General features: G+C 46.8%; 1 protein-coding gene across 1 annotated transcript; it reads right to left on the minus strand.

Annotated features, from left to right (window-relative positions):
• Positions 1-40: 40 nt before the first annotated feature.
• LOC309353976 (zinc-binding protein A33-like) lies at positions 41-13179 on the minus strand. Its single transcript, XM_081883649.1, has 6 exons — positions 12156-13179; positions 9649-9744; positions 8233-8469; positions 5774-5796; positions 5164-5288; positions 41-1215 (listed from the first exon to the last, which is right to left on the minus strand). The coding sequence occupies exons 1-6, from the start codon at positions 12621-12623 to the stop codon at positions 665-667; spliced, it is 1500 nt and encodes a 499-aa protein (XP_081739775.1). The 5' UTR covers positions 12624-13179; the 3' UTR covers positions 41-664.
• Positions 13180-21503: the final 8324 nt, after the last annotated feature.

The raw sequence follows: 21503 nt of genomic DNA on the forward strand, positions 1-21503 counted from the left end.
TTCTGATACACCACAGAACAATGCAAGTTCCTACTATACCTTTATAATAATAATAATAATTTATTATTCATTTATTATTCATATGCTGCCCATCTGGCTGGGTTTCCCCAGCTACTCTGGGTGGCTCCCAACAGGATAATAATAATAATAATAATAATAATAATAATAATAATAATAGAGCAATAAAACATCAAACATTAAAAACTTCCCTAAACAGGGCTGCCTTCAGATGTCTTTTAAAAGTCAGATAGTTGCTTATTTCCTTGACATCTGATGGGAGGGCATTCCACTGGGCGGGCGCCACTACCGAGAAGGCCCTCTGCTTGGTTCCCTGTAACTTTGCTTCTCGAGTTAGGGAACCGCCAGAAGGCCCTCGGAGCTGGGCCTCAGTGTCCAGGCTGGATGATGGGGGTGGAGACGCTCCTTCAGGTATACTGGATCGAGGCTGTTTAGGGCTTTAAAGGTCAGCACCAACACTTTGAATTGTGCTCATTCTTTCCTTGGGAAGTTCAGAGCAACTTTGCATGGGGCGCCAGTAGTTTCCTAGCCAGGCACCACCTGGTCCAAGTCCACTCTAATCCAGCAACTCAACATAAATTAAGACCGTTTGCAAATGAAACAGCATTCTGGTGGGGCTTGATGGGACTTCCAGGTACGGCCTTTGCTATGTCCGCGGGGACAGGAGGTGGAGGGCTTCGCCGTTGAGCCCGTCCTTGTTGACTCCAGGGCTGAACATGGGATAGAGGCGCTCGGAGAAGATGTCCGAAAAGGTGTAGATGTGGAGCATGGTGTCAGCATCGTAGAAGGAGACCTGCCCCGCTTCGTAGTCCAGGTAGACCCCGACTTTCTGGGGCTTGTCCTTGAGGGACAGCAGCTTGGGGGGAGACTCAAGGGCCTTGTATTCACTACCGTTCCTCAGCCAGATGGCCCAGAATCCATTGCTGGGCTTGACTTTCACTTTGGCTTCCTTCCTGTTGACGGACTCCTTGGCCACCCCAATGTCCCAGCTGGTTTTATTCCTCACCTCTACTTCCCAGTAATGGCGTCCTGAGGTAAATCCCTGAGAGCCCAGCACACACACGCACTTGCTGAACCTCTCAGGCCCGTCAGGGACCTCGTCCTCAGGGTTGTCTTCCAGACGAACGCTATCAAGGTCCTTGGAAAGCACAAGGTTGGGGTGGTTGGTGGCAGGATCCAAGGTGATTTGACAGGGAGCTGTTGGGATACGACCGACGTAATGGTTACCGACACCTTACATTACATTCAGAAATGTTGGATGCAGGAGAGATCTACACTAAACAGACAGTCCATTTTTTACCTCAGAGGTGCCAAAAGGAGTTTCTGGGCCCAGCACACTGCATGTGCATCAGGCACGCCACCCTTCTCACACAAAGAGGACATGTATCTGCGTATCCTTTGCTTCACATACAAATTCGTATTGTCTTCGGCAAGTAGGGTAGAGGGCCGAGTGATAAATCAGGGGCCACACATAACAAGACAGACAGAGGACACAGCTACATCAGTCAAAATGCAGCCTTATAAATGTGTTATAACACTGTGACACCGGATGGGACTGTAGAGCTAAAATCGCAACTCAGTGATATTCTCAATTGTGAGCTTTACAGTGGTTTCTTGCAGAGCGTTTTCACAGTGGTTTTTTTATAGCTGTGTAGATCTAGCCACAATGTCAACAGGAAAAACTTTTCCTGTAATTATAGTCCCAGTCTTTATATGGCATAACCTGTTAAATTTCTGCCTGCCACATAGTGGTTAAAGCAGGCTTCCTCAACCTCGGCCCTCCTGATGTTTTGAGCCTACAATTCCCTGACCACTGGACCCGCTATCTAGGGATCATGGGAGTTGTAGGCCAAAAACATCTGGAGGGCCGAGGTTGAGGAAGCCTAGGTTAAAGGTAATAATAATAATAATAATAATAATAATAATAATACGCTGCGCATCAGGCTGAGTTGCCCCAGACACTCTGGGTGGCTTCTGACACATATAAAAACATTTTAAAATGTCAAACTTTTTAAAAAGGTTTAAAGGGCTGCCTTCAGATTTCTTCTAAAAGTTGTGTAGTTCTTTATTTCTTTATCTCCTCAGATAAAGCCTTGCTCTTCTCTAATGTCCACCCTAAACCACACAAAGAACTCAGGTTTCACGAGTTGCAACCCAGTTGTGTTAAGTGGAGATCTTTCGTCAGCTGGCACTCGGTACAAGGGCAGGCATGGCACTTCATAGAATCATAAAACTGTGAAATTGGAAGGGACCCCAAGGATCATCTAGTCCAGCCCCCTGCAATGCAGGAATCTTTTGGGGCTCAAACCCACGATCCTGAAATTAAGGGTCTCATGCTCTACCAGCTCAGCTTTCCCAGTTTGCTTCAGATGGGGCATTGGTCAAAAGAGATGCAAGATTACACACACACACACTTTTGGATAGATGGCAGCTAACAGATTGAGGTTGAATCCTGACAAGACAGAAGTACTGTTCCTGGGGGACAGGGGGTGGGTGGGTGTGGAGGACTCCCTGGTCCTGAACGGGGTAACTGAAGCCCACTGAAGGACCAGGTGTGCAGCCTGGAAGTCATTTTGGACTCACAGCTGTCCATGGAGGCACAGGTTGATTCTGTGTCCGGGGCAGCTGTCTACCAGCTCTATCTAGAATACAGGCTGACACCCTACCTACCCACAGACTGTCTCGCCAGAGTGGTGCATGCTCTAGTTATCTCCTGCTTAGACTACTGCAATGCACTCTACGTGGGGCTACCTTTGAAGGTGACCCAGAAACTACAACTAATCCAGAACATGGCAGCCAGACTGGTGACTGGGAGTGGCCGCCAAGACCACATAACACCGGTCTTGAAAGACCTACATTGGTTCCCAGTACATTTCCAAGCACAATTCAGAGTGTTGGTGCTGATCTTTAAAGCCCTAAACGGCCTCGGCCCAGTATACCTGAAGGAGCATCTCCAACCCCATCATTCAGCCCGGACACAGAGGTCCTGCACTGAGTGCCTTCTGGCGGTTCCCTCACTGAGAGAACCGAAGTTACAGGGAACCAGGCAGAGGGCCTTCTCGGTGGTGGCACCCGCCCTGTGGAATGCCCTCCCATCAGATGTTAAAGAAATAAACAACTATCTGACTTTTAGAAGACACCTGAAGGTAGCCCTGTTTAGGGAAGTTTTTAATATTTGGTGAATTATTGTATTTTAATCTTTTGTTGGGAGCCTCCAAGAGTGGCTGGGGAAACCCAGCCAGATGGGCGGGGTATAAATAATAAATTGTTGTTGTTGTTTGTCCTCACAACCTTGTGAGGTAGGTTATGCTCAGAAACAGAGCCTGGCTGAAGTCTGCTTAGTGCGTTTCGGGGCCAAATATAAATTTGAAGCTGGGCATCCCTGGTCCCAATCCAATACCAAACCCAACCTTCCCCAGCTGGTGCTCTCCGGACAGTGTTGATCTACATCTCCCATCATCCCTGACCTTTGACCATTCTACCTGGGGTTGATGGGACTTGTAGTGAAAAAAGTCTAGGGGCACCAGCTTGGGGAGGGGCTGCTCTAGTTACTATGCCACACTGGCTCCTCTGCATGAAACAACATTTGAACTAAGACACTGAGGTCCAGCGCCGAGGGCCTTCTGGCAGTTCCCTCACTGCAAGAAGGAGGTTACAGGGAACCAGGCAGAGGGCCTTCTCGGTAGTGGCGCCCTGTGGAACACCTTCCCAATAGATGTCAATAATAATAATAATAATAATAATAATAATAATAATAATAATAATAATTTATTATTTGTACCTCGCCCATCTGGCTGGGTTTCCCCAGCCACTCTGGGCGGCTTCCATAGAAACCAAAAAACACTAAAATATCATACATTAAAAACTTCCCTGAACAGGGCTGCCTTAAGATGTCTTCTGAATGTCAGGTAGTTGTTTATCGTTTTGACATCTGATGGGAGGGCGTTCCACAGGGCGGGCACCACTACCGAAAAGGCCCTCTGCCTGGTTCCCTGTAGCTTTGCTTCTCACAATGAGGGAACCGCCAGAAGGCCCTCGGCGCTGGACCTCAGCGTCCGGGCAGAACGATGGGGGTGGAGACGCTCCTTCAGGTATACCGGGCCGAGGCCGTTTAGGGCTTTAAAGGTCAACACCAACACTTTGAATTGTGCTCGGAAACATACTGGGAGCCAATGTAGGTCTTTCAAGACCGGTGTTATGTGGTCTCGGCAGCCGCCCCCAGTCACCAGTCTAGCTGCCGCATTCTGGATTAGCTGTAGTTTCTGAGTCACCTTCAAAGGTAGCCCCACGTAGAGCGCATTGCAGTAGTCCAAGCGGGAGATAACTAGAGCATGCACCACTCTGGCGAGACAATCCGCGGGCAGGTAGGGTCTCAGCCTACGTACCAGGTGGAGTTGGTAGACAGCTGCCCTGGATACAGAATTGACCTGCGCCTCCATGGACAGCTGTGAGTCCAAAATGACTCCCAGGCTACGCACCTGGTACTTCAGGGGCACAGTTACCCTATTCAGGATCAGGGAGTCCTCCACACCAGCCCGCCCCCTGTCCCCCAAAAACAGTACTTCTGTCTTGTCAGGATTCAACTTCAATCCATTAGCCGCCATCCATCCTCCAACTGCCTCCAGGCACTCACACAGGACCTTCACCGCCTTCACTGGTTCTGATTTGAAAGAGAGGTAGAGCTGGGTATCATCTGCATATTGATGGACACCCAGTCCAAACCCCCTGATGATCTCCCCCAGCGGCTTCATATAGATGTTAAAAAGCATGGGGGAGAGGACGGAACCCTGAGGCACCCCACAAGTGAGAGCCCAGGGGTCTGAACACTCATCCCCCACCACCACTTTCTGAACAAGGCAATAAGCAACTTACTTCTAAAAGACATCTGAAGGCAGCCCTGTTTAGGGGAGTTTTTAATGTTTAATGCTGTATTGTGTTTTTAATATTTGGTTGGGAGCCGCCCAGAGTGGCTGGGGAAACCCAGCCAGATGGGTGGGGTATAAATAAATTTTATTATTATTATTATTATTATTATTATTATTGCAGAGCAGCTCTGGCCTCAAGTGGCAGATTTTGCCACAGCATCACAGAAACAGTTTATGCCAAGCTGTTGTGGCAATAAAGCCTCATCGCTCCAATACTTACAAGGTCTCAGAGCTGGCAGCATCTCCTTCCAAACCATGTACTGAATGGGGCCCTTAAACTGGCCCAGGCTGAACTCACGGGCGACCACAGGCAGTGTGGATCCTTTGTCATCACTAGGACAATATCTGCAAGAACAGGAAAAAGATCGTATAAAGTAGAATCCATGATTATGAGTGTCACAAGCTGCTCTTTATCGCCACCTAGCGGCCAGATCTGAAAGTGCTGCTCGTTGTACTAATGCTCATTTAGCTCCTAAATAAGAGTCATATCACATTATTCAAACACGGGAGTAGTTGTGGATTAATCGATGCCAAAGGCACTGGTGTTATATTCCTGATCTAGCAGGGAATGTGTTCTAGTTGTGGATCACAGATCATGAGTGGAAAACAAACAGCAGACAGAGAAAGCTAGAAGCAGAGGTTTTTTAAAATCGTTTTAAAAAGTGATGGGGAGAGGGAGAAGATCCAGGAGCCACGAAAGACCCTGTCCCACCCTCTAACAATATTGCTGGCACAGCTCCAGTTGCATCCCAAGATGAAGTCAAGTAAATGCATGTTTGCTGAGAGGGTTGAGAACAGAAGCTGGAGGTTCAGTCATACGGTCTACTCACTTTTCTGTGAAGGCTTTGATGTCCTGCAAAAAGAAAAAGGGAAAAGGAAAATGACCATTTAGAATATAGTTTCATGGATATCACAGAAGCTGCTTAAAACAGGACATCTTAAATTATTTTCCATCACCCTTATGGGTTTCCTACCTTCTTCCCACAGGAGCCCAGAGTGTCATGCAGCCATCGCAAATGACAATCACGATAACACCCATTGCTAAAAGAGTAGCTAAAACCTATATCAAAACTCAAAAGTGTGATGCTACAGGCACCGTAAATACGGTAATACTTAAGCTAATGGATTCCTCACTGCGTCTATGTACCAAAGGTTTGAATGAATGACTAAATGCATCTTCAAGTGACACTTAAGAGTTGTCAACGACGAGGACAGCCAACTTTCCCCAGGGCTGGGAGTTCCATGAGCGGGAGAGCCACCACCAAGCAGGCCCTGCCTCATGACACCATCCCACGGGCCATACCTCTCGACAGGACCATGGGCTGGGCCTCCCATGACGGTCACAGAAAATGGGCCAGCCCATATTGAGAGAGGATATCTTGGGCCACAAGCCATCGCAAAACTGGTTGTAATATCCCAGCCAAGGTCTAGAGCAGGCGTGGGGAACCTCAGGCCTCAGGGGCAAGGGGCCAAAAGTAGCTCTCCAAGTTTTTTAGGGTGTGAAACCAGCAGTACAAAGGCAAAGATTCATATTTGTTGCTCCGCCCACTTTTGCCCCTGGCCACGCCCACCAGAAGGAAATGCAGTCCTTGATCAGAAAAAGGTGATCCACCTTTGGTCTAATGGAAGCAAGCAACGCAATTGCCTGTCACACGAGTCTTCTCATGACCTCATCCAAAATGATGACTGGATTTGTGGGTTGCAGCCAGATTATATAAATTGAGGCAGTCACGGTGACTTTCTCTAGCCTAGGGCTTGCTCAGCAATGGAAACCCTCTTGCTGGCTTCAGTGGCGGAGCTGGTTTATTCCATGGGGGTTTCCTTCCCCCACATTCAAAGCTTTAAAAATTTACTTCAACTGAACCCCTCTTTCTTTTCAGCAACCCAGTGCTCTGCTGGTTTACAGCTTGTCATGGAACTTTAACTCAGGTAGGTTCATCTGCTGCCTTCGTTATACGTCTTCAGGCACCAGGCAAAAACTATTCACAAAGGCCTTCAGCTGATTAATATTCTACAGCCTTTAAAATGGGGGGGGTTGTTTTAAGTTTTTAATTTGTGCTTTTATTCTGAATCTTGTGAAACGCCCCAAGGTGAAGGGTGATGTATAAATTTAATAACTAATAATAATTAATCCCACCCTCTCTAAAAGGGTTTGCAGTTCTTCCAAACTTCGCATCGCTGGCAGCATAGTCACCATCTCTGGGCGATCATGGGTGCCGAGGCACGCACAAATTTTTTTACTGTGGGTGCCTGGCTGTGCAACTAATATTTATTAATTTAATTTAATTTAATTTAATCATTCCCTGCCAATCTGGCTGGGTTTCCCCAGCCACTCTGGGCAGCTCCCAATAGAATATTAATAATAATAACAACAAAAAAGCAATAAAACTTCAAACATTAAAAGCTTCCCTAAGGAGGGCTGCCTTCGGATGTCTTCTAAAAGCCAAATAGTTGTTTAATCCCTTGACATCTGATGGGAGGGCGTTCCACAGGGCGGATGCCACTACCGAGAAGGTGCGGTGGCGGGTCATTCAGTCCGGCCCTTCCGCTGTGACAGGGGGCTCCATCGAGCCCTTCTGCTTCGGCGCCAACATATGACATCACACACGTGTGTGACATCAACCACACGTGCCAGGCACCCACAATGCTGGGTGGAACTCGGCGCGCCTGATGGGCAGATTTCATGGGCTCCACTTTACACCTCTTAATTTGCATACTTTGCAGGTGACAGTTCCCCCTACGTCCCCTTTCTACACGGGTACAGATTTGTCATACCTTCTGCTCAATCATAAAAAGCAAACGGACACAAGCATATTTCGTTTACATGATTTATGCAGGATCTCAAGTACATCTGGGAGACCATAAAAAGGTAACGGGACCCCTGACCATTAGGTCCAGTCGTGGCCGACTCTGGGGTTGTGGCGCTCATCTCGCTTTATTGGCCGAGGGAGCCAGCGTACAGCTTCCGGGTCATGTGGCCAGTATGACTAAGCAGCTTCTGGCAAACCAGAGCAGCGCATGGAAACGCCGTTTACCTTCCCGCCGGAGCAGTACCTATTTATCTACTTGCACTTTGATGTGCTTTTGAACTGCTAGGTTGGCACGAGCTGGGACCAAGCAACAGGAGCTCACCCCATCGCGGGGATTCGAACAGCCGACCTTCTGATCAGCAAGTCCTAGGCTCTGTGCTTTAACCCACAATGCCACCCGCATCCCTTCTGGGAGACCATACCTGCCTGCAATCAAGAAATGATGCCCTCCCCATAGATTTGTTCAGAGACGCACTGACCTTCAGGAAGGCTTCGGGGTCCAGCTGCTCCTCCAGCCGTGCCTGGATCTTGGCCGCTTGTTCCTCAGCCGCACGGACTTGCTCCTGCCCGTTGCGCTGGTTCCTTTCCAGCTCACTGAGGAGGAGCTCTTCCTCGCGCCGGATCTCCCTCCTCATCGCTGCCTCCTTCTCCTGGAGCCACTGGTGGAGCTCAGTGAACTGGGCTGAGAGGTGCTGCTCCAGGCGGAGGCGCTGGGCCTTGAGAAGGAACAGCAATGGTGGAGAAAGGATGTGTGAGCGATGGACACCGGCTCTAATCTGGCAGCCCCAGTGTGCTTAGAGAAAAGGGACTGTTTGTGGGAGGAAGCCAGCAGCCCAGTGTTACCCTCCCAGACTGAACTGGGATGCGCAAAGCTGTTTTTTCCTTCATTTAGAAGTAGCAGCAACATTACATGCATTTTTAATAATAATAATAATAATAATAATAATAATAATAAATTACTTATACTGAAATCCAGCGCCGAGGGCCTTCTGGTGGTTCCCTCACTGCAAGAAGTGAGGTTACAGGGAACCAGACAGAGGGCCTTCTCGGTAGTGGCGTCCGCCCTGTGGAACACCCTCCCTTCAGATGTGAAGGAAATACGCAGCTATCTTATCTTTAAAAGACATCTGAAGGCAGCCCTGTTTCGGGAAGTTTTTAATATTTAATGCTGTATTGTTTTTAACACTCGATTGGAAGCCACCTAGAGTGGCTGGGGAAACTCAGCCAGATGGGCGGGGTATAAATAATAAATTTATTATTATTATTATTATTATTATTATTATTATTATTATTATTATTAATACTCTGGGCAGCTCCCAACAGAATTTCAAAAACCCAATAAAACATCAGTCATTAAAAACTTCCCAATATAGGGCTGCCTTCAGGTGTCTTCTAAAAGTCAGATAGTCATTTATTTCTTTGACATCTGACGGGAGGTTGTTCCGCAGGGCGGGCGCCACTACCGAGAAGACCCCCTGCCTGGTTCCCTGTAACCTCACTTCTCGCAGTGAGGGAACTGCCAGAAGGCCCTTGGAACTGGACCTCAGCATCTGGGCTGAATGATGGGGGTGGAGATGCTCCAGAAGAATATCTTATTCCTTTTTTCCATATAGAAAATTGTTACTCAACAATTATATTCCAATTCAACAAAACTAGTGACTTCCCGTTCACCTGACATCAATGTTTTAACCCAAATTACATGCAATTGCACTTTAAGGTTCCGTCTTATCTAATGTCATCTTCTCAGACATGTTTCTTAATAGATTCTGCTGTTTTCTTACACTTCAAACCAAGCATTAAATACACATTAAAAAGCAAAAGCGTGTGTGCTGAAAGTAACATGCAGCTTGGCTCCATGAAACAAGGGCAGAAACATCAAAGAGGCTTGGACTCACAGAGATTTCCGGAAATTTCTGGGCACTCTGCTCTTGCAGCAATTTTGCAGCTTGGGCTCTGGATTCCAGCACCACCTGAGCAGCTGTTAGGACCTCCTGCATGGAAACAGACATGGCAAAGAATAAACACAAAAGGGCAATGAGACTCCATTGGCAACTGCTGCTCATGTAGGGTTGCCACTAGCCACAGCGATCAATAGCCTGGTTAGGGGGTTTTGTTTTATTTTTCGCTTGCTTGGAATGGGGGGGGGGAGTTTCTCAAAACCAAAAGGCAACATTAACCCACTTTACCTGCCATTAGAGGAGACATAAACTTTATGCTGGGCTCCGCCTCTCAAAGAAACACACCCAGTTTGTTGTTATTAATAGGGCATGACTTTCTACCTGGCAATATTTCAAAAAGTGAAAGAGGTTTTATTGTTTGTTTTGTTTGGGGCCAATGTTTTGAGCTTTAATTTTAATGCAATTCTACACTGCCGACATGGGCTGCCATACGTCCAGATTTTCCCAGACAATTCAGCGATTTCCACCCGGATGCTGCTTACGAAATCTTTGTCCGGGAGATTCCGGACATATGGCAACACTAAATTAGAAGTGGTTCCAGCAACATGAGCGACACCCTCTTCAAAATAAATTTCCTGCAATCCTTTCTTTTCCCACATCCCTTTCCAAATTTGGCATGTTCCTTCTTACCAGACGCTGCCATTTTTTGAGTGAAGCCTGTATTTATTAAACTGCATATTTAACGAAGCCATCAACCTGAATTACAACTGCCCAGCACGTGGCGATGTCTTGCCTGATTTTCATGGCTCTACAAGGCTCTACAATGCTTGCAACAGCTTGAGCACGAAGGCAATGCACACCCAGAGGTGCCAGTGCTCAGAGTTAATGCAAACCAGCTCACCAACAAAGAAAGTCAGGGAGTACTACAATATATCCAAAACAATGGGAGAAATTGGAAGGAATGATCTGTGGGATTGAGTGTAGGTATGTTTGAACATTTTTAAGGATTGTATGAAATGTATGTTTGTATATTCACAATATGTGTGTATTAATGCTGAATCATTGGAACAATAAAAACTTCAAAAAGAAGAAGAAGACGAAGAAGAAAGTCAGGGAAGCAGTCCAAAGAGTGGCAAGGTACCTGAGAGGCCCTGCTGACCTGAAACTAAAGGGATCCACTGGGTGAAATGCAGCCGACTCTAGGGCATCGCAGCTAGGGGAGATGTTTGGAAACATACAGCTAAAGCAGCTTTGAGAAGATCATGTGCAACTCTGAATCACATCTAGGAAAGACTGTTTGCCTAGAGTTGCGAAATTGAGCTCAAGGCTCAAGTATCAGGCATCCTTTTTTTCTCAAAAATGAGTAATGGTCAGGTGATGTGTGAGCCATTCTTCCACTCTGAGACCCACAGGTATCATAGATTAAATTGCATATTCAGATTAATCATACGGAACAGCCCCATGGAGATTGCAACACAGACCAAAAGGCAAGGAACTCATTGTTTAAAAGCTTCTTGCAGCTTATTCTTCTTTCTTTCTTTTAAACTCCCCACACATATTAAGCTAATATTCAGAGACCCAAAAGCCAGCTCTTTCCTATCTATGTTGTATACCACCCTGAGATCTACAGATGAAGGGTGGTATACAAAAGTTAATAATAATATGCTTCTTGGGTTTTGGGTTGTTTTTCATAGTAAGGAATCTAAACATGAATTCTGAAATAGAGCAGTCCGAACAGGGCTTTACTACATTACGATTCTGAATGTGCCAGGTATCAATCATGTCCAGTTGCAAACATTATGAGAAAAGGGATTTGATGTAAAATGTTCTACTGTTTCTACAAGCAGGGGCCAGCTATGTAACATCTGGAGAACGTGCTTTGTTGAGCTGCAAAAATTAAGCTATAACGTCCGGCGAAGCAGAATTCTGGTTGCATGACGCCAAAAACTGGACGGTCCTAAGCAGTGCAAGTTGCGAAGTGGCATGGCCCACCCCTAGTGGGACAACAGGATACTGCAGCCAGCGACAACAGGCGGTTGTGCAACAGGGTAGAAGTTTGGGGCAGAAATCCCAGGTCCCGCTCAGTGGAATAAAGAGAAGCACCACAGCCACCCAGTTCAGCCCTGCTGTCTTGCCATTTTTTGGAAGCCAGTTAAGTAATAGGCATCATTGCCTAAAAGCCGAGGAGTGCCAGATCTAGTCCGTTTCCCCCCCTTTAAACCCCAAGATCTCCCAAAGATTCACAGTTAAATAAAAGCCTAGGCTAGGGGTTTGGAAGCAAGGGGGTTGTTTTCAGGCTCAGTAACTGAACCCAGTCCACAGTTCTTCCACATTTGAGTATTCAAAGGCAGCTGGAGGGCACTAGGATGGGGGAAGTCTGATCCGCCCTGGATGCTTTATCCGAGATTCCTGCATTGCAGGGGGTTGGACTAGATGACCCTGGGAACCCAACTCTAAGATTCTACGATCTAGCACTATAGGATGCTTGAGCGCCGCCTACCGACCTTGTAGCGCTCCACAGCCCCGTCCAAAGGGATGCACTGGTGCCCCCAGTGATCCGGCTGCAGCGCCCTCGCCAGGCAGCCGTCGTCGGCGCAGAAGAGCAGCTCTCCCTGCACTTCGTCGTCCAGCAGCCCGTCGGGCTCGGCGTCTTCGTCGCTCGCCCGGGCGGACAGTGTCTCCAGGGTCTTCCGCGCCAGCTGGCCCAGGACGCGGTTGGCCGTGAATTTGCCCCCCGGGATCTCCCGGCGGCACTCCGGGCACGTGGGCAGAGGCGCGTCCTCCCCGTCGCTGCTGCTGCTGCTGCTGCTGCTGCCGCCGCCTCCGCCGGGCACCTCAGCCCAGTAGCGGGCGATGCAAGGCTGGCAATAGTTGTGCCCGCATTCCAGCATCACGGGGTCCCGGAAGAGCTCCAGGCAGATGGAGCAGATCAGGTCCTCGGCAAAGTGCTCCACTCCCGTCGGGGCCGCCATGGGGATGATCTCAGGCCTTTCTTACACAGCCCTGGAATCTGTATTTATCTTTCTCTCTCCTTGCTTTCCTGTTATAAAGTTATTTTCTTCTACTGTGTGCAGGGCACCGTCACCCTCCTCCTCCTCTTCTGACTTTTCTATTTTTCAATTCTCCCCTTTTTATCTATTTGTTATTTACTGAATGCGCAGCTCTGTTACTCCTTTAAAAAATGGCTAGAAATTACCTTTTTCTACTTCCTTCCTTGCTTCCCTCTCTCTCTCTCTCTCGTCTTTTTTCTGTTCCCCTCGGTTCCTTCGTCGGACTTCTCCTGTCCTCCTCGCTTCCACCCCGACGTCTACTCTCGCCTCTCTCTTTCACAGACGGTACGAGAATCAGTACAGATTTCTGGGCGATTCTTAAAACGGTTTAAAGGTCTCCCACTCCGTCCGACGTCCTGATTTGCCGCCTCTGCTGCCTCTTCGACCCCCGTCTTTAAAATCTCTCTCCTTTGGGTCAAGGAGCCGCCCCGCCACTCCTTCCTTGCGCCCGCCCCTTCGGTGCCAACATCCAGATGCATCACAGCCGCGCCAGGCGAGGGGTGCCCCGCCCGCCCCGCCCCAGGAAACATCTGGAGGCTGGAGGGCATCAAACCGGTTCCAGGTGAGAGAGAAAGCCTCCGGAAGTCCTGACAGAGGAGACTAGAATCATGGAGCTGGAAGGGACCATGAGGGTCATCTATTCCAACCCCCTGTAATGCCAGAATCTTTTTGCCCAGGGTGGGGCTCAAACCCATGACCCTAAGATTAAGAGTCTCATGCTCTATCAACTGAGTTCTCTTGTTGAACAACCTCAAACTTGTTGGTAACCTCTGAGAGCAGGGCAGTGAACATGCTGCTTTTGGTTCTCTGTATACCTGAAGGAGCATCTCCACTCTCATCACTCAGCCCAGATGCTGAGGTCCAGCTCCGAGGGTCTTCTGGTGGTTCCCTCCCTGCGAGAAGTGAAGCTACAGGGAAGCAGGCAGAGGGCCTTTTTGGTAGTGGCGCCCACCCTATGGAATGCCCTCCCATCAGATGTCAAAGAAATAAACAACTAACTGACTTTTAGAAGACATCTGAAGGCAGCCCTGTTTAGGGAAGTTTTTTTTAAAAAAAAAAATATTTTTATTAAGCAATTTCGACATAACAAACCATATAATCACATACATTCCCCTTCCCCCCCTCTTCCATCCCTCCCTTCCCCCCCCAAACCAGGAACTTCCCTCAGCTCCCCTCTCTGATTTCTCTCCACATATTATTCTCTGCATGTTATAAAATTATACTTATCCTTGCCTTATCTAGCTATCATGTTCTCAACCAATCAATTTGTGTATGTTTATTCAAAACCTGCCAAGGAGTCCCAATTCATTTTGTTGTCTCTTTAAATAATTTGTAAAAAGTTCCCATTCTTCCTTAAAGTCACAGTTGTCCTTATCCCGCAGTTTGTATGTCAATTTAGCCAACTCTGCATAGCTCATCAATTTTTCTTGCCATTGTTCTTTCGTTGGGATTTCCTCATTCTTCTGTATTGGGAAGTTTTTAATGTTTGATGTTTTATTCTGTTTAATATGCTGTTGGGAGCCTCCGAGAGTGGGCGGGGTATAAATAATAAAGTATTATATTATTATTATTATTATTATTATTATTATTATTATTATTATTATTATCATTATTATCATTATCATCATCATCTGGGAAGAGGCAGGGTCATATGAGGAAGAGGAGACAGTGGGGAAAGAAATAGGGAGTCTGGTGGGTTGGAGAAAAAACAGAAAGGTGCTCAGTCTGTCCCTCTAGCACCAGGGCAGGTTGGGTCTCCAGGTGTTTTGCGACTGCAAACTCCCATCATCCCTAGCTAGCAGGACCAGTGGTCACGGGTGATGCACATTCCCTTTGTAACGTACTAAGTAAATTTCCCAACTTGAATTTGTATGCAGTGAGATCCCCTTTTCATAAACCTTAAATGCAGAGATTTAGTATTTTTATTATTATCAGCAGCCCAGTTAACAATAGCCCAATACTGGAAACAACCTGCAGCTTTATAAGAGTATGTATTTAAAGAAGATGAATAAATGAGCAAAATAGGTTAATTTGGATATGCAGAAAATATTAAAAATAAATTCAAGGAACCACAGAAAGAGGGGGAAGGAAGTCAAGTTTTGAAATGTCAAAATGATTGTAAAATTAATGAACTTTATAAAATTAGTGAAATGTATAAACTTGAAAAGTATAAATAATTTTTTTATTTAAAAAAAAACCTACAGAAATCCCCACTGAAATCTGGGTAAATAATATTTGGAATATAGCTCTGTCAGGATGCCTTACTCGCCACAGAAGGGTAATTTAAAGGCACTTCAAGAATAGACCCTTTTGGCAAGACTTTGATTCCATTCTTTTCTTTTATAAATGAGACAGAAGATGCTTTTATTCCACCCACAATACAGGAATCTCTTCGGAGAGGATACTTGAATTGATAATGCATAAATAAACACCTTGCTTGTCTAGTGCATATTAAACTTAATGGACAAGTTACTGTGGTTATATGTTGTTATATGTAAAAATTATTTGGAGGGGGAATAAAAGCATATTTGAACAACATTCCTTTTTGTTCAAGCTCTTTGTCAGAGAGGTTTCGGGACAAAGTATGGTCATCTTTGGAGTCTCTGAGATTGAAGTCTGGAATGCTAGTGTTTTAGATACCAACTTTGCAGCAATTCTAGGCCTGACTGGATGTTTAGCTATATGCTCCCCATACCCTAGAGATCCAGAATTAGTGTAAAAAAAACATTGTTTTTTATTATCTGGGAAGAACAGAGCAGTGGAGATAATGGTGTCACCTTAATTCTGGGCAAGAAAAAAAAGATACTCTGGCTTTAAATTTTCAAATGACTCATTGTGCCTCACCCCAGAGTGGGAGGACTCTGTTATGAATGCCGCACGCTTCACATCTCTTTTATGGCTGAGGGTATATTGCTAATCCTCTCTGGCATTACAGATTTTGAAAGGTTCCATTCATCTAAAGACAAACATTAGTCATTCAGCCCCACAGGAAGTGGAGCAAAGGACTCTCTATCTCTGTGCTGTGCTGACTCAGACCCATTCTCTCTCCCCCCATGACCCAGGACAGCAGAAAGAGAAGTCCAGTGTGTTACAGCAGATGGAAGAGTCGCCAAATGACTCCACTTCACCACCTCCTGCCCCATATTCCTCACTTCAGTTGTGTAATATCTGGCACTCCCCAGACTGCAGTTGGGTAACTGTTCACGTGCTCCTTGGAAAAACATAACATTATCGTCTGCAAGGTGGAGCTCTTGAAGGACAAATCAACCCACGCATATGGACAAGCTGGAACGTGTGCAGAGGAGGGCGACCAAGGTGATAAAGGGTCTGGAAACCCAGCCTTAGTATGAGGAACGGTTGAGGAAGCTGGGTCTGTTTAGCCTGGGGGAAAAGGAGAGTTGAGAGGAGATGCAATGGCCATCTTCAAATATCTCAAGGGCTGTCCCATGGAACATGGAGCAGGCTTGCTTTCTCCTGCTCTGGAGGCTAGGACTCGAACCAATGGCTTCAAGTTGCAAGAAGAAAAAGAAGAATTTGGATTTGATATCCCGCTTTATCACCACCCTAAGGAAAGCAGCTAACGATCTCCTTTCCCTTCCTCCCCCACAACAAACACTTTGTGAGGTGAGCGAGGTTGAGAGACTTCAGAGGAGTGTGACTAGGCCAAGGTCACCCAGCAGTTGCATGTGGAGGAGCGGGGAATAGAACCCGGTTCACCAGATTACAGTTCTACCACTCTTAACCACTACACCACACTGAATAAACATCAGGAAAACTTTCTGGTGGTAATAGCTGTTTGATAGTGTAACAGACTCCTATGAGAGGTGGTGGACGTTCCTTCCTTGGAGGTTTTTGAACACCTGTCATGTATGATCTAGTTGAGATCCCTGCATTCCTCAGGGTCCCTTCCAACTCTACAGTTCTACGGTTCCAGGATACTGAAAAGACCTCTGCATGTGGCTGGACTGAAACATCCCGCTTCACTGGGACACAGTAAGTCAGCCACAAACAAACAAAAACAGCAGGAAGTCCCCTTGTGGGGTGAAGACTTCTTTTCGGATGAACCCACTAGTTTCTCTTGAAAGGATCTGGGCAGCAAAAGCCTGGTGGGAACAGGAAGGCAAGACCCAAAATACCAGCAAAGGATTTAATTTCTGTCGATGGCTGGGTCATGAGTGTTAACTATAATTTTCACAGGGGTTCTGGCAGAACCAAGCAATCTGGTTCGCATTATTGCAAATAAATATATTTTCCCACACCTGTAGAGTAATAAGAAAGTCCTGGCTAAATAAATCACATGAAGTAACATTATGCTACTAAGAACATCATCATCACCATCGTCATCATTATAATTTATTATTTATACCCCACCCGTCTGGCTGGGTTTCCCCAGCCACTCTGGGCGGCTTCCAACAAAATATTAAAATACAGTGGTCTGTTAAACATTAAAAGCTTCCCTAAACAGGGCCGCCTTCAGATGTCTTCTAAAAATCTGGTGGGAGGGCTTTCCACAGGGCGGGTGCCACTACCAAGAAGGCCCTCTGTCTGGTTCCCTGTAACTTGGCTTCTCGCAGTGAGGGAACCGCCAGAAGGCCCTTGGTGCTGGACCTCAGTGTCTGGGCAGAACGATGGGGGTGGAGACGCTCCTTCAGGTATACTGGACTGTGACTGTTTGGGACTTTAAAGGTCAGCACCAACATTTTGAATTGTGCTCGGAAACGTACTGGAAGCCAATGTAGATCTTTCTTTTTTAAAAAAATATATTTATTAAAGTTTTTAAAGTTAATACAATAAAAGAAAATCAAAAAGGGAAAAAATAACAAAAAATACAAAAATACAAAATAGTTAAAAACACATAAAGTTCACAATACTTATTTTTCATTAACATATTTCCCCGACCTCCTCATACCTCCCTTTTTTGTATTCCAGTTCAAGTTGTTAGTTCAGCAAATCCTTATCGATAGGTTTTAACCTATTTCTATACCTTCCCCCCCCCCATATCACTTAAAACATTACAGCTGGAAACCACTTAATTTCTATCCGACATCATTCTAACATTCATTAATTCAATGTAGATCTTTCAAGACCAGTGTTATATGGTCTCAGCGGCCGCTCCCAGTCACCAGTCTAGCTGCCGCATTCTGGATTAGTTGTAGTTTCTGGGTCACCTTCAAAGGTAGCCCCACGTAGAGCACATTGCAGTAGTCCAAGTGAGAGATAACTAGAGCATGCACCACTTTGGGGATGCAGTCCGTGGACAAGTAGGGTCTCAGCCTGCATACCAGATGGAGTTGGTAGACAGCCGCCCTGGACACAGAATTGACCTACGCCTCCATGGACAGCTGTGAGTCCAAAATGACTCCCAGGCTGTGCACCTGGTCCTTCAGTGGGCTTCAGTTACCCCATTCAGGATCAGGGAGTTATCATTGTTCCTCCCCAACCCTGAAAATAAATCCCTGTACATTTCCCCCCCCCATTTGCTTCTCAAGAAAAGGTGAGAGTGCCCACAGCGATGGCTGGTGCCCATTGGGGCTGGTAGGGTGGAATGCCAACCCTATGTGTAGCCAGAGCCAATGAAAGGCAGAGCCAACCATTTTTCTCCCCACACTCCTCCCTGTTGAGTTGGGGGGAGCAGTGCCTCATATACCCTCAAGGACCAGCCTTCACTGAGGGCAAGCCATGTGGGGCTCATCTTGAGCTATGTCCAGTCTCTACCCCTCAATATCTGCCACCTGAGGCAGCCACCATCTCTCTGCCTAATGTTAGGGCCGGCCCCGACTGCAAGAGCATCAAAGCAGCAGTGCCCCACAACAGACTAGATGTGTTTCAATGAAGGACCAAGACTTGAAGGTGGTTAAGAAAACCAGTAGCAGAGCCAAAAGAGAAGTGGCATGGAGAAAAATCCTGAGCCTCAAAAACAACGTCCTGCACCAAAGCTGTTTTTGTTTTATATTTGGGAAGAACAGGTTTCCAGCTCGGGTTCCTGCGCTTCTTGTCTTCCACACCCCAGATCTCTTTCCGCTGTGAAGAATTAGCTCCTTTTCACAGCACCTGAGATGGAACAAGCACTCGCACAAGCAGCATATTGCTGGCGTGTTAAGATGAGCCACACACAAGACAAAGCAGGTTTTTCCTGCCTGTTTTATCTTTCTGTCTACCCTGCCTCCTGGCACACTGCGTTTGAACGAGAATCCGAACTGATGGATTCCTCGGAATTTGGCAAGTTAACCGAAGGCTTCCTAGATCCATTTCCTGCCGTGTTAATCAACGTATTGTCATCACATTTATTAACTAACCTTCACCAGAAAGTGCCACAGCAGGTTACAATTTGGAATTAAAAATTAAGCACAGCTGAAACAGATTGCCATCACAGGAATTGGGTGGGTCTTGAAAACACACATCTCAGATGCCAAAGAGATGCCTCTTCAGCACTGGCCAAAAGATGTGTAGGGGGAAAGTCAGATATACCTCTGTGGGGAAGGAATTCCACAGAAAATGTCCTCTCCTGGTCCATTCCCACCCCTCTGATGATCTTAACACTTGGGAGGGTCTGTAAGGAAGGGACCAGTCTTTTAAGATATTTCAGGACTCCCATTTCAGAATCCGATTGCATTTCAAACATGCCATTTTCACTTGCGATCTTTTTGGTATTTAGGGTTGCACAACTGAGGGCTTATTATTATATTATGCCTGGGTTTCTGAGAAGGCAGAATTTTGCTGTATTGGTGGGGGAGAAGCACAAGAGTTTAAAGATGTCAATCCCAATGGTGCTCAGTTGAGAAGACCTGGCATAAGCCGCCAGCCGCTCTCCGCTTTCGTCATCCCCGTTTGCAGAATAGGAACATTTTAAAAGTCTGACTTCAGGCCTATAAACTTTGCACCATTTCCGCCATATGCATCCCTCCCAAAGGGGCTTGTCCACACAGGTCTCCAGTTTCAGTAAAACAGCAGCTGTGACATTCAGGCCTCATTGAGCTCAGGTGAGAGTTTTACCAGCTCCACCTGGGCTGGTGAGGCATCTCCCAGCTGATATGCAAAAATTTCCACCCACCTACGCAGCTGGTAGATTGATGTGAACTGTTTTGATCCTCCCGTTGCCAGGCAGTAACCAAGCGCAGCCAGTGCTGGCGTCTGAATCAAAATATAGGTCGATCATTGCCATGCCAGGCTGAAGGCAGTCCGTGCCTGTAAAAGGAGCACCAGGGAGGACTTCAATAGCCATGTTGTCTTGGCCAGTCACAGAGACTATAGGCTAGAACAGAGGGGGGCGTTGTGGCCTTCCAGATACTGATGGACTACAATTCCCATCATTCCTGATCACAGGCTATGCTGGCTGAGGCTCATGGGAGCTGGAGTCCAGTAACAGCTGGAAGGTCACAGGTTCCCCATCCCTGGGCTTGACTGGGAATGTTTACTAAGGAGCCAAGATAGCATTTAGTCAGTGCATGGATTTCTGCTTGAGGATTAGATGAGCCTTTGGGTCCCCCTTCCAGCTTTAGGATCCTGTAATAGGATTTTTCCACCACTCCCTTCCCTCGCAAGTCCTCTAAATCTAGCGTGGGGATTTCTTCAAACCCCGCAGAGCAGATCTGGGGACAGAAAAATTGTGCAAGCAGGAATCCTTGGGTAGATGGGATGCTTACGTAGAGCTGCACTGAATACAAGCCTAAATGCTCAGTTTAGGCAACAGGGGGAAGAGCTGAACAGAACTGGGGAGAGCTGGTGTTGCGCTCAGGTCCTGGTTTTGGGCTTCCCACAAACATCTGGCTGGCCCCCTGTGAGAACAGGCATCAGTGCCCAAACTTTTTCCAAAGAGGGCCAGATTTGATGAAGTCAAGGGCCATGGAGGCCGACCAAAGTTGTTGGTTTTTTTAAATGCATTTTTATTAAAGATTTTCTTAGTTTACAAAAGTTTGCGCAATGTCTCTCTCTCTTTTTTTCCCCTCCAAGTAACATTTTTTACAGATCAGTTTCATTTGTTGAGACATTAGGAAGAAGAGGGAAAGGGGGGGGAGATGGGGGGGGTCGGGTGGCGATGTTTCTATTTTACTTAATATATGTGGGGTTTTGTGTCAGCGTCGCTTATGCAGGTTCTCTGCTATTCACTTGTGTTCCTTTGGTTGTGAGAGAGGTTGGGGTTGGCCCAGGGTGTGGTTGTTTGTTTGCGATTGGCTGTGGTGATCTTTGTTTTCATGTGTGTGTGAGTGGGATGGGTGGGTGTTTTGGATCAGGTTAGCCATACTGATTTGTATCCGACCAAAGTTGTTAACCTTCTTTTAGGATTGAAGTTGCTGACCTTTTATTTTAGGGTTGGAGTTGATGAGCTTCTTTTAGGATTGAGGTTGTTGAGGCTTTTTTAGGATTTTACCCCAGGAAATAAACTGCCAAAGGGGCTGGATTAAACCGATTGGCAGGCCGGATTAGGCCCTCGAAATGGACTTTGGACATGCCTGATTTCCTCATTCGCTGACTGCAATGACACTGGGAGAGGATCCCAGCTGAAATCCTGGAGCTGCCAGTCAGTGCCACTCATGATTATGCCCCCCAAAACAGACTTTGGACATGCCTGGACTTAGAGCATGGTGCTGGGAATGACAAGGTTGCAAGTTTTGATCCCCGCATGGGGCAGCTGCATATTGCAGGGGGTTGGACTAGATGCTCCTCAGGGTCCCTTGCAAATCTACGATTCGAGGAAGCTGAACGAGATCGGCCACTGGCCTCATCCAACAGGGCCCTTCTTACACGCTAGTAATCCTACAGGCAACAAGGAAAGACACAATACAAATACTGCACCACTCCGAC

This window comes from Podarcis melisellensis (genome assembly GCF_964234715.1).
Source record: "Podarcis melisellensis genome assembly, chromosome: 13".
Classification (NCBI taxonomy): Eukaryota; Metazoa; Chordata; class Lepidosauria; order Squamata; family Lacertidae; genus Podarcis; species Podarcis melisellensis.